Source organism: Carcharodon carcharias, chromosome 10 (assembly GCF_017639515.1).
Source record: "Carcharodon carcharias isolate sCarCar2 chromosome 10, sCarCar2.pri, whole genome shotgun sequence".
Classification (NCBI taxonomy): domain Eukaryota; kingdom Metazoa; phylum Chordata; class Chondrichthyes; order Lamniformes; family Lamnidae; genus Carcharodon; species Carcharodon carcharias.
Genome location: NC_054476.1, coordinates 145,054,533 through 145,066,668, shown reverse-complemented (window position 1 = coordinate 145,066,668; position 12,136 = coordinate 145,054,533). Strand labels below are relative to the sequence as shown.

The 12,136-nt window shown below is 45.2% G+C and overlaps 2 protein-coding genes across 3 annotated transcripts in view; one reads left to right on the top strand and one right to left on the bottom strand.

The window, feature by feature from the left end:
• Positions 1 to 130: 130 nt before the first annotated feature.
• Positions 131 to 3,353, top strand: emc6 (ER membrane protein complex subunit 6). Its single transcript, XM_041196593.1, has 2 exons — positions 131 to 222; positions 1,720 to 3,353. The coding sequence occupies exon 2, from the start codon at positions 1,753 to 1,755 to the stop codon at positions 2,083 to 2,085; it is 333 nt and encodes a 110-aa protein (XP_041052527.1). The 5' UTR covers positions 131 to 222; positions 1,720 to 1,752; the 3' UTR covers positions 2,086 to 3,353.
• A 1,016-nt stretch (positions 3,354 to 4,369) lies between these two features.
• Positions 4,370 to 12,136, bottom strand: part of LOC121283233 (protein KIAA0100-like) — an 82,360-nt gene continuing 74,593 nt past the window's right edge. For both annotated transcript variants that reach the window (XM_041197562.1, XM_041197563.1), the window contains 2 exons: positions 11,315 to 11,449; positions 4,370 to 6,004 (listed from right to left, as the gene is read on the bottom strand). In XM_041197562.1, the coding sequence (XP_041053496.1) occupies positions 5,813 to 6,004; positions 11,315 to 11,449 (327 nt within the window). In that variant the 3' untranslated portion in view covers positions 4,370 to 5,812. The remainder of the gene's footprint in view (positions 6,005 to 11,314; positions 11,450 to 12,136) is intronic.

Below are 12,136 nucleotides of genomic sequence, written 5' to 3'. Positions count from 1 at the left end.
ACTGCTGTAATATTTTTATATCCGTTCCTTCAAAATGATGTTAGAATATAATTTAAATCCAATTGGTTTTATTGGTGGAACGTTTTAGTTGGATTTTTCTATGAAGGGTTAGTGAAGGTGAAAGGTGACTGGAGTGGGCGGGGCTCCCTAGGTAATGGCGGCGTGTTGAGGGGAAGCTGCTGTTCGTTTGTCTGTGTGAGGGAGAAGCTGCGGGCCGCGCCGGTGAGTGATTAGCTGCCTATCACTGACAACAGGGTCGGGAAGGCAGGGTCCAGACTCAATATTAGCTATGCCGGCCGGGCTGGCGAGAGGGGGGAGGCCGAGGCCTTGAGGCGCAGCGCCACTCCCGGTCTGGCACTGAATTGGACACCTCAGTGGGAGAGAGGACCCCGGACGAGTTGGCGCTGCTCCACAGGGTGAACAGCAGAGGGCGCTGAGAGAGACAGAGAGGCAGTGCAGAGGGAGCAGTCTAGAGCCTGGAAACTATCTCCAATGTCTGTAACTGACACTACACACTCTGTTAAACTCATATAACTGTATGGAACCCATATTGTACCTCCCCTAGGAGTGTTTGATGGGGACAGTGTAGAGGGAGTTTTACTCTGTATCTAACCCCGTGCTGTACCTGTCCTGGGAGTGTTTGATGGGGAAAGTGTAAAGTGAATTTGGAACATGGGGACACAGTCTCAGGATTAAGGATTGACTGTTTAGGACTGAGATGAAGAGAAATTTCTTCACTTGGAGCGTGTTGAATCTTTGGAACTCTCTACCCCAGGGAGCTGTCAGTGCTCATTCATTATGTTCAAGACTCAGATCGAGAGATTTCTGAACTCTTAAGAGAACCAAGGGAGATGGAGATAGGGTGGGAAAGTGGAGTTGAGGTTGAAGATCAACCATGAATGTATTCAATGAAGAGCCCTCTTGAGGGGAAGCATGTATCATTCCTGCTCCTGTTTCTTATTTCTTGTATTTCTTATGAGTTTTACTCCGTATCTGCCACACACTTTGTTCCCAAGGCACCAGATCCTGTCCTCTCCCTGGCTTCTACCTGAAGCTGAACCAGACCATTCACCACCTTGCAATCTGATTTGATCGTGAGATGAGCTTCCAATCCCTTTTCCACTCTGTCACGAAGACCATCCACTTCCACCTCCGCAGCATTCCCATCTTCCAGCCTCTGTAAACCTCAGCTGCTCAGAAACTCTGCTGCCTGTGTCCTAACTCGCAGAAAGTCCCATTTACTAATAACTCCTGTGTTCGCTGATCTACATTGACTTCTTTTCTAGAAACCCCTTGGTCTTAAAATTCTGATTCTCGTGTTTAAATCCCTCCATGGCCTCGCCATATCTCTGTAATTTCCTGCAGCCTGCAACTCTCTGAAATCTCTGACCACCTCTAATTCTGGCCACTTTGATATCCCTGATTTTAATCGCTTCACCATTGGCAGTTGTACCATCAGCTGCCTGGGCCCTTAGCTCTGAAATTCTCTTCTGGAAACTCTATGCCTCTTTCCCTTACACTCCTAAAATGGTCCATAAATCCTCCCTCTTTGACCAAGCTTTGGGTCACCTGCTCTATTATCCTTATGTAGCTCAGTCTCAAACTGTCTTTGGTTAATGTTCCTGTGAAACACCTTGGGGATGATTAACTATGTTAAAGGTGCTATATAAATGCAAATTGTTATTGTAACTGAGTATTTACCCCTTTGTTCACTCGCAGGCTCTTCTCTCCAGTAGAATTCCTGAGTTTATAATGGCTGCCATGGGCTTTAAACGGGAGGGTCCACAGTTTATAAGTGAGTTGGCAGTGCGAGGAAATGCTGCCATTCTGGACTATTGCCGCACGTCTGTGTCTGCGCTGTCTGGAGCCACGGCTGGGATCCTGGGTCTGACTGCACTGACAGGTTTTGTCTTCTACTTTGTTGCCTCCTTCCTCCTCTCTGTGCTGCTGATAGTAAAAGCTGGGCGTCACTGGAGCAAGTACTTCAAATCCCGCCGTCCACTCTTCACTGGAGGCCTGGTCGGGGGGCTCTTCACCTACATCTTGTTCTGGACCTTCCTGTACGGCATGGTACACGTCTACTGAGGCGGAAGCCAGGCGGGAGACTGCCACTTAACCCCTCGGACAATTGGAGCGGTACACTCACTCTCACCTGCATCCGCTTTTTGAATCTTACAATTTAAACCCATCGTAGTTACAAGCTGCACAGATACTCTTGCCAGTTGTAAGGTCAAATTCTTCAGGTTCAGTTGTCATTCAGTTTTGTACAGTTTTGGGTTGATTGGTGTGGCTGTACATTTTCAGATGCTGTGGGAATGTTTGAATCCCATTACAAATCCAGAAAAGCAACCGAGCAGCCAGTGTGTTCCTCTGTACTCTAGAGCTGGTCAGTGAGGGGCTGTGGAACTGGCCAGTTCTCGTGGATGGAGACCCCTGGGGAGGGGTCACAAATTTCCAATTCTTTTACCATGTTGTGAAAAGTGTTTGTTGCAAAGGGGGAGAGGATTTTTCCTGGAATTCTCCTCCCCTCCCCTCCCCTTCCCGCTGCCCCCACTTGCCGTTTAAAACCTGGTGTATGTGTGTGTGTGTGTGTGTGTGAGAAAGCCAGTCACCACCTCCTGCTGCTCGCTGTATAAAGCACAACTTCTTACGTTACTGCATGCTACATGTACCCCCTTGGTCATTGATGGCACTGCCCCCATGCCTGTTCAGGAACAGAGAGCAGTGACTCTGCTTCATATGCTTAGTATCTGGCTTGAGGTTCCTGTGTAAAACAGCTCTGTGGCAGGACAGTTAATGTTCACCTGGCATGCAGTGTGGATTGTGCTTCTCCTTGCTGTATTGTTGAGTGTGGCCATCCTCACTCCCTGTCCTGGACTATGCAAATCCGAGCCAGTAACAGCAGGTGTTCCTGACCATGGGAATGACTGTTCACACAGAGAAAGGATGGTTTGCAGCAAAGACTGCCACAGCCACGGCAGTTTCTATAATCAGACCTGGTTTATTCTATGGTTCACGTCCTGCATTTGGCAAAATGGAAGGTGGGTAAGCTGCTGAAGTGTTTGAGTCTGGGTTGATTTAAAAAACAGGCCTGGAGCACAGTCAGGGAGGGCTGGAATCGGTTTCACTGTCAGACAGGCTGTAACACATTCAAAATCTGATAATCAGGGATTTACAATTAAACCATTTGTCACTACTGATGGTAATTGGTATGTTTTTAATGAGACATCTTTGGCTGTTTTGTGGGAACCAGTGAATGTTTGAGAAAATTAGCAAATAACCTTGTCTTAATTTGTGTTTCCAGGCCCAGCTGCCTGCTTTTTACAAAAATAAACTAAACCTGATGATCCACACACAATTTTTTCTGATGAATTCCTTTTGAAGTCTGGCTTGAGCTGCCTAATAGTTGGGTTCCACCTCCTGTGACATGTTCTCTCTTCAGTGCACCTTATTTCAGAGACTGTGCGGACTGTCTGTTCCTCACTGGAGAGTATCTCGGCAGTCCCACAACCAGACCCCCATCAGTGAGTACCTGCAATGTTTGCCGATTACTAGGAGGGATGCTTTTTGTTGCAGCACACGTGCGCTCCCATTCCAGACCCTGCCATTTAATGACCATGTTTCAAGCAGAGCGTTACCAAAAAGCAATTTGCATTAACATCAATTTCCAGGTTGTGTCAAAGTGCCCTGTTTAAACATGGCTACTTGTGCCTGAAATAGTCATCAGTTTGCACCTCCTAGTGTTCATCTGCACAGCATGTGCTTTATTCTTGCATGACAAAAGTTTTCAGGGTCACAAAAAACAGAATTCCTTCAATTGTTACCTTGGATCCAGGATTAAAAGCATCTAAAGTGAGCTATCCAAAGAGTTTAGCTGCATGCATGACATCTAATCACTTTATTTAGGGATGGAGTGAGGGAGAAAGACTCAATTTCTCCATGGAGAGTGGGTAAGGAATTAGTGGGCAGAATGGCCACCTCCCATGTTGTAAATGACTGACTTTCAGGAGGGTGGAGCAGCATAGCTCTGGGTCCTTTGTCCTGCTATAATCTGGCATTAAAAGGCCCCACCTTCTCCCTTCAGGTGGACAGAAAAGAGCCCATTGGCACAGAGCAGCAGGGGAGTTCTCCCCAGTGTCCTGACCCATCACCCCATCCACAACATCAGTCAAAACAGATTCTCTGATCATTCATTTGCTGTTTATGGGAACTTGCGCTCTAATTACAATGACTACAGTTCAAGAAGTACTTCATTGGCTGTCAAGCACATTGGAACATCCTAAGGTTGTAAAGAGTGTTACAGCAATGCAAATACTTTTCATGTCATACAAAAGTCAGCAACCCTTGGTCTGAATCAGAAACGCACAGAGATTGTTACAAAACAACTTTATTCCTAGCTCTTTGCAGTTTTTTTACATGTAAAATATACGTTCATGAACCTGTTACAGTGGAACCTGTGACTGAGAGCAGCACCTACTTCAAAAAAACAGTAATTCTTAAAAAAAAGCAACGCATTGATTACACCCAATAGAGATAAAGTCCACTACCATGTCCTGAGTACATGTGGCTCGCTCGCTTGTGCTCGGAGCTGAAACCGCAACAGAAAAATCGGAGGAGTCGGGGGCAGTGCTTGGCGTGTGAGTTGTGCTTTAGGCTGTAAATCCAGTAAGGGAGCTTGACAGTTGGCCACAAGAAGCACAATGGTAACTTCACTAAGTTAAGGTGGGGTAGTGGGATGTTTTTGGGAACCCCCTCCCCAAATTAGTCATTCCCAGGTTTACCTGCAAACCTGGACAGGAAGAAACCCGAAAGAGGGGCAGTGAAGCAATTTTAAATGCTTTGCCCACACCCACTAAATAAAACATCACCAAACGAAAACTGTCCTCCAGTATCAAATAAGCTCAAAATATTCCCTGCAAAAAATTTCACAATGCTCCAAGGATTAAATGATAAAACACTGAATTAACAGACACCAATTCTGTAGCATTTATTCCTGGTGATTGGCAGCTTTCCTAGTTTTGGTCTGTGGGTTTCCATACGCTTTAAAAAAAAGTTACGGTTTTATTTGAGGTTGGGAGCTGGAGCTCTGCTCATTTTCCCACTGACCCTGCTCAGAACTGCAGCTGGAGGTTGGGGAGCTGTGTCGGGAGGATCGCCGCCTTTGTCTCTGGGAGAAGGGAGATGAGTCAACTGATCTGATCAGCATGAGGTTGGGGGGTAGTGCAGATGGGGAAGGGGGTGAGAGGGACCTCAGTCATAAACAGTGGCCGACACAAATCTTCATCATCCAGGGACTGTCCATGAACAGGCCTCAGCAGAAAGGCCCCTAACACAAATTGGGCAACATTCACAAACAGGATCCAACAGAGAAAGGGACTCGACTGTGTAACTAATTTATTCACTCCCGGGGCCACTCTTGGACATGTTTCACAGTCATTTGGCTAAAGTTTCCAGAACTTTCATTTTTTGGTAAAGGAAGGACTGCATTTAATGCTCAATTTTTTTTTTTAAAATCACGATTATAGCTGAAAGACAGAAAAAACAGTAAATTACAAATTTTACAGATACTACAAAACAGTGCAGCTTTTAGTGTGAATATTAATTACATCACAGTTTATGAAGCTTTTAATAACTTTTTTTTTTACACAATTTTACAGCAGTTGAAAGTGCCTAGGGTTATATTTAGGAGTCTGGTGGGGGGGGTGGGTGGCGTAAATGGTTGTGTAAAATCTGATGCCATCTTTCTTCCAAGCCCACCATGTAGTCACTCGGGAACTGAACAGTGCAAGAATCAATCCACGGATCTCCGTCCTCACTTACGCTTCCCGAACAGCGACTTCTTGCCTGAGGCTTTATCGCCAGAGATCAGTTTTGATCCGATCAGTAGACGTGCCTTCTCATCCTCCTCTTGTTGCTGAGCATTTCCGTCTGTTTTAAGCTCAGTGCTCCTGCCCCTCGCCTCCAATCCCGAGGCTGGTTTCAGACGGAGTTTCTCTTTTATTACCTGTTGAGGATTGGGTGGGGTGAAGGGATGATATATTGAGAGGAAACTTGGATGTTTTTACTCTTTTAAGCAGCCAATTAAACTAAATTAAGAAAACAAGAAACAAATTGGAAAGCAGCCCCCTGAAGGGATACTGCAAAAAGAAAAACTAATCTTAAAGGAAACTCACAAACATGAAAATAAAACATGATTAAAGGGGTCAATAAAGCACTTCAGACCCTGCAGTGGGTCTGGAGTCACATATAGGCCAGACCAGGTAAGGATAGCAGATTTCCTTAATGAACCAGATGGGTTTTTTGCAACAATCAAATGATAGCTATCTTGGCCCCCATTACTTGGGCAGATTTGGTGTTTTTATAACTGCAATTATCCAGGTCGATTAATTCACAGTTTTCAAACTCCTATTCTACCTACATAGGTTCAGAGAATTGCCAAGTATTTACAGAACAGAAACTGGCCATTCTGCCCAACCAATCTATGCTAGTATAATAAAAACAAAATACAGCAGTTGCTGGAAATCTGAAATAAAAATAGAAAATGTTGGAAATACTCAGCAGGTCTGGCAGCAACTGTGGAGAGAGAAACTGGACTTTTAAAATGTATTCATTCATGGGATATGGGCATTGCAGGCTACACCAGCATTTATTGCCTATCCATAATTGCCCTTGAGAAGGTGGAGGTGGGCTGCCTCCTTGAACCGCTGCGGTCCATGTAGTGTAGGTACACCCACAGTGCTGTTAGGGAGGGAGTTCCAGGATTTTGACCCAGTGACAGTGAAGGAACGGTGATATATCTTCAAGTCAGGATGGTGAGGGACATGAAGGGAAATTGCAGATGGTGGAATTCCCATGTGTCTGCTGCCCTTGTCCTTCTAGATGGTAGTGGTCGTGGGTTTGGAAGGTACTGTTGAAGGAGCTTTGGTGAGTTTCTGCAGTGCATCTTGTGGGTGGTACACACTGCTGTCACTGTGCGTCAGTGTTGGAGGCAGTAAATGTTTGTGGATGGGGTGCCAATCAAGCGGGCTGCTTTGTCCTGGATGGTGACAGCTTATTGAGTGTTGTGGGAACTGCACTCATCCAGGCAAGTGGGGAGTATTCCATCACACTCCTGACTTGTGACTTGTAGATGATGGACAGGCTTTGGGGAGTCAGGAGGTGAGTTACTCACTGCAGGATTCCTAGCCTCTGACTTGCTCTTGTAGTCACGGCATTTATATGGCTAGTCCAGTTCAGTTTCTCTTCAATGGTGATCCCCAGGGTTAATGTTTTGAGTCGATTATGCTTCTTCAGAACTATGCTGGTGTTTATGCTTCACATGAGTCTTCCCCTAACTTCAACTTCACTCCACCCTGCCAATGTTTCTATTCCAGGTAAGTCCAAAGCATGGCTCGCAAGCCTCATGCAGCTCTGTGACGCTTTAAGTGTGGCTCACCAAAAAATATTGGTTGAACACATTTGTGCATCTCAACTTAATATAAATGGTGTTACAAAACCCAAACTTACCTGTTCGTCAGGAACAGAGGTCAGGAACTCCAAGTCCTGACAGTCTTTGGACTTGCCACGCATGCGCAGGCCAGGAATGGGCTGCACATGTGAACTTTGGCAGCTTTTAGTTCTTCAGGTCCTGTGCACCTGCTCATACAGAAAAAAAGATGCAAAAACCAGGGTCAGGTGACCAGGTATGGAGCACCATAGTTAGGAACTGTCCCAGGGAGGGACACAGGGAGAGGTCCCAAGAAGTGTCCCAGATGAAGGGACAAGAGGCAAGGGGCAGGAACAGGTCCCAGTTGATTTAAGGAAAGAAGTGGTCTCAAATTAAAGAAAGCACTGCGGGGAGCAGACGTTTAGTGAAGTGGGCTAAGGAGAAGCCCTGGTAATCAAAGAGGACAGCCAAAGGTTGGTAACTCCATGCTTCCGTTGGGGAAAAGGTACCCCTTTGGGGCAGTGGTGTTCTGCTTGGCACGGCTGAAATCATGCTTGTAATTTGACGCTCGAGTGTAGTCAGGAATCCAGTGGAACTGAGTCTCAGAAGGTGAGATTGAAACCATGAGGTGGGCTGTCGTTGAAGCCGTCCGAGTTGGAGCGAATTTTGGAGAAAATTCCAAGGCAGGTTCCTCGAAGATGAAGATCGGAAACCCTTGTGATACGCTTAGGATACAAGTTGTGTTTACAGTTCATAAACAGAAGTTACATTTAAATAGCTCTAGATTTCGTGAATGAAAATGGCATTGTCAAAGTGTAAGAAAGTATGAGGATGAAAACAGAAATTTTAAGCCAGAATGGGAGTAAGATTTTGCATTTACCGTTAAAGATGGAAAGCCTATGTGCCTTATCTGCAATGCATCACTCACTCAGGACAAAGCCAGTAAATTTGAAGCAACACAATGAAAGGAATCTCAAAAAAAAAATTCGTCTGAGTATCCTTCTAAATCAGAATCAGGAAAAAACAAGTTAACCGTGTTAAAAGAAGCAGCATTTTCAACGTTCAGTAAGGAGGCTGACACAACAACCGGAGCTAGTTTTGTTATGTCATGGAACAACGCTTGTGCTAAAGGTCCAAACTCTGACGGGGAATTTGTTAAGAAGAATACTGCTGAAGTTGTTGCAGTTTTAGATCCAAATAACCCAAAACTTCAGCGACTAATACCACAAATTATCATACGGGAGAGAGGTGCATCTCCCAGATCAGTGCTGATGTTGCAAGTAAGATACAAAACAATCTGAAGAATTCTCTAGCATTCAGCTTAGCTCTTGATGAATCCAGAGACATACAAGACAAGCTGGCGAAACAAAAACAAAAAATGCTGGAAAAACTCAGCAGGTCTGACAGCATCAGTGGAGAGAAAGACAGAGTTAACATTTCGCGTCCGTATGATTCTTCTTCAGAGCTAAAGAGAACAACTGGCAATATTTGTTTGTTACGTTTCCTCGGATGTAATTGTTGGACTTAGTGGTGCTAAAAGAAACAACTGGTGGTGATGACACAAAAGACGCACTTGCCGGAGTGTTGACCAATGCTAATGTACCATGGGATAAACATCAGTTTTGCAACGGATGGAGCACCTGCAATGGTGGGGAAACATGCAGGCCCAATCGCGCTCTTGAAAAGTGATCCCACATTCTGACTTTTTCCCTATTAATTGCATCATTCATCGTGAGCATCTAGCAGAAGATGTTATGAAAATGGTCCTTGAAATTGTTAATTTCATCCGCTCAAATGGGGAGACTCACCGACAGCTCAAAAATGTTATTGAAGAGCTGGATCTCGAAGACAAGCCCGACTGCGTCTCTTTCTACTGTGTTGTGAGGTGGTTGTCCACCAGCAATGTCTTGAATAAGTTTGTGGATCTGTTGGAGCCGATCATTGCTTTTCTTGAAGAGAAGATCCTATCGACAGCTGGAAGATGACAAATAGATGCAGGATCTGAAGTTTCTCGCTGATACTATGCAGCATCAAAAACTCTCGACTTGGCACTCCTGGGCAGGATAAGATTATTTCTGACCTTATTCAGACTGTTTATCAAAGTAAGGCTTTGATAAAGAGACAACTGTCAAGAAACTTTAACCACTTTCCCCATCTCAGGAGAGTAAACACATTCCCTGATATTGAAGTAAAAGATCACAAATGTGAAGAAACAGGGATAAATTACAAAGGCTGCTTGATAATTTGAGCCAGGTTCGTCTTTCCTGTAACCCATTCATGGTTGATGTTGTCAACAATGGTTGTCTGATTCTCGAACCTCTGGTTACACAAACATCTGCTGTAAAAATGGAACTATTGGACTTCCAGGAGGACTAGGGTTTAAAGGCGATGCATAAGTCACAATCTGTAATCGAGTTCTGGAAGCAAGTGCCAGAAACAAAATGTCATCAACTCAAGAAAACCAGTGTACAACTCATTTCAATTTTTGGCATAACATACCGCTGTGAATCGCTGCACTCCATAATAAGGTTTGTAAAGCCAAAACATTGCACAGCCCTTACAAATCAACACCTGACGGACTTCCTTTGTACAGTCTTGACCACATATCAGCTGGATTTTCAAAGACTGAGGGCCAGGATGCAAACCACAAGACCTCTACCGGCAATAATTAGCCTGTGGAAAGTTTTTTCATGTCTTGCGGCTCTCGAACATCTGAGGAATATCGTATGCAGCTCTTAGCTTCAGTATGTTTGGCCACCCCTGCTCTATTCCATTCTCCCTCCTTTGTTTTTCAACTTTCCTTTAAATGTGTCTCTGCTATTTGCTTCAACCACTCCCTGTCTACATTCTCTGGGTAAAGAGGTTTAGAGCTGGGTTGTATGCTTTAGAAAAGAATCACAGATGATTTGATCAGGGTTTATAAGATATTGAAGGGACTTGATGCAGGATAATTAATGCAACTGGAAGATTTGGGAGGGTAAAAGCAAAATACTGCGGATGCTGGAAATCTGAAATAAGAACAGAAAATGCTAGGAAAGCTCAGCAGGTCTGGCAGCATTTGTGGAGAGACAGAGTTAAGGTTTCAAGGCCTTGTGACTCGGAGGTTCAGGAGGGCCTGGGTCACGGTTAGGTTAAGGGCGGGGCTATGTTAGATGTTCTTTTCCCAGAGAACAGTGGTCCCTCTGGAAGAGGCTGCTGGCAAGTGCAGTGAATGTGATTCTCTGAATTGCTTCAGCAGAGAGCTGGGCTGTTTCTGGCTGAAAAGATAATCATTTCATATGAGAAGTTGGTACCTTATATTGTAAATCAGGATCATAGAGATCTGGACTAGTTTCAGTCGCTACAGGGAAATTTTCAAGATTGTTTTCCCTGGTGCACCTGGAGTTTCATCTGTTTTGCCACCTCTCCCAGGAGTTTACAAAGCTCCAAGTGGGATGGGGAGGTGTCTCTATCATGGTGCACAAGATCTCACAGCTAGATGGAGAGGCTGACCAGCAGCTCTCAGCCTTTTTCTCATTTTTGCAAGTTCATGTGAACTCAGTGCTGACCACGGTGATTCACACAAGGCAGGCAGGGCACAGGGTGAGAGAGGGGGCAACTGACATCTAATTTGCCCATTCTGACAGGGTTGCTTGGGCAAAGGACCAGGATGGGAACTGAGTAAAACCCTTCCTTAATGCTTAATCTAAGTCTCCATAACCATGGAATGGGACTAGATAGCTGAAATGGGATTTAAGGAGCTGACGGAAGTTGGGCGGGGGGGGGGGTGTCTGAGTCAGAATAGGGATGGGACTGTGCGCCTGGATGCAATTATCACTGAGCTAAATTCTTCTAACAACTAGGAAATGGACATTTCAGATGAGACATCGAAGGTCTGTGAAGACAAACCTGAGCAAGCAGAGCCTTACGACTGTCCCTCTTGACAGCCATAGCGAAGTCCAGCCAGGTCCACGTGTTGTTGTGGTATTCCAGGCATGGTAAAACCAGATTGAAATCCTTCCAGTCCTCAATGTTCTTCTCACCCTGAAACACACACAAATTCAGGAGATTCCCAGCATCAAATCTGAGTGCCAGATAGAGACAGAATAATCGAGAGGATTCCATCATTGGGAATCCAAGATACACTATCCCCATCAAACACTCCCAGGACAGGTACAGCACGGGGTTAGATACAGAGTAAAGCTCCCTCTACACTGTCCCCATCAAACACTCCCAGGACAGGTACAGCATGGGGTTAGATACAGAGTAAAGCTCCCTCTACACTGTCCCCATCAAACACTCCCAGGACAGGTACACACATGGTTAGATACAGAGGAAAGCTCCTCTACACAGTCCTCATCAAACATTCCCAGGACAGGTACAGAATGGGGTTAGATACAGAGTAAAGGTCCCTCTACACTGTCCGCATCAAACACTCCCAGGACAGGTACAGCACAGGGTTAGATACAGAGTAAAGCTCCCTCTAAACTGTCCCCATCAAACACTCCCAGGACAGGTACACACATGGTTAGATACAGAGGAAAGCTCCTCTACACAGTCCTCATCAAACATTCCCAGGACAGGTACAGAATGGGGTTAGATACAGAGTAAAGGTCCCTCTACACTGTCCGCATCAAACACTCCCAGGACAGGTACAGCACAGGGTTAGACACAGAGTAAAGCTCCCTCTATGCTGTCTCCATCAAACACTCCCAGTACAGGTACAGCACG

Bases quoted from the DNA above. Each gene is read 5' to 3' on its own strand.
- emc6 (XM_041196593.1), top strand. From the start codon at position 1,753: ATGGCTGCCATGGGCTTTAAACGGGAGGGTCCACAGTTTATAAGTGAG.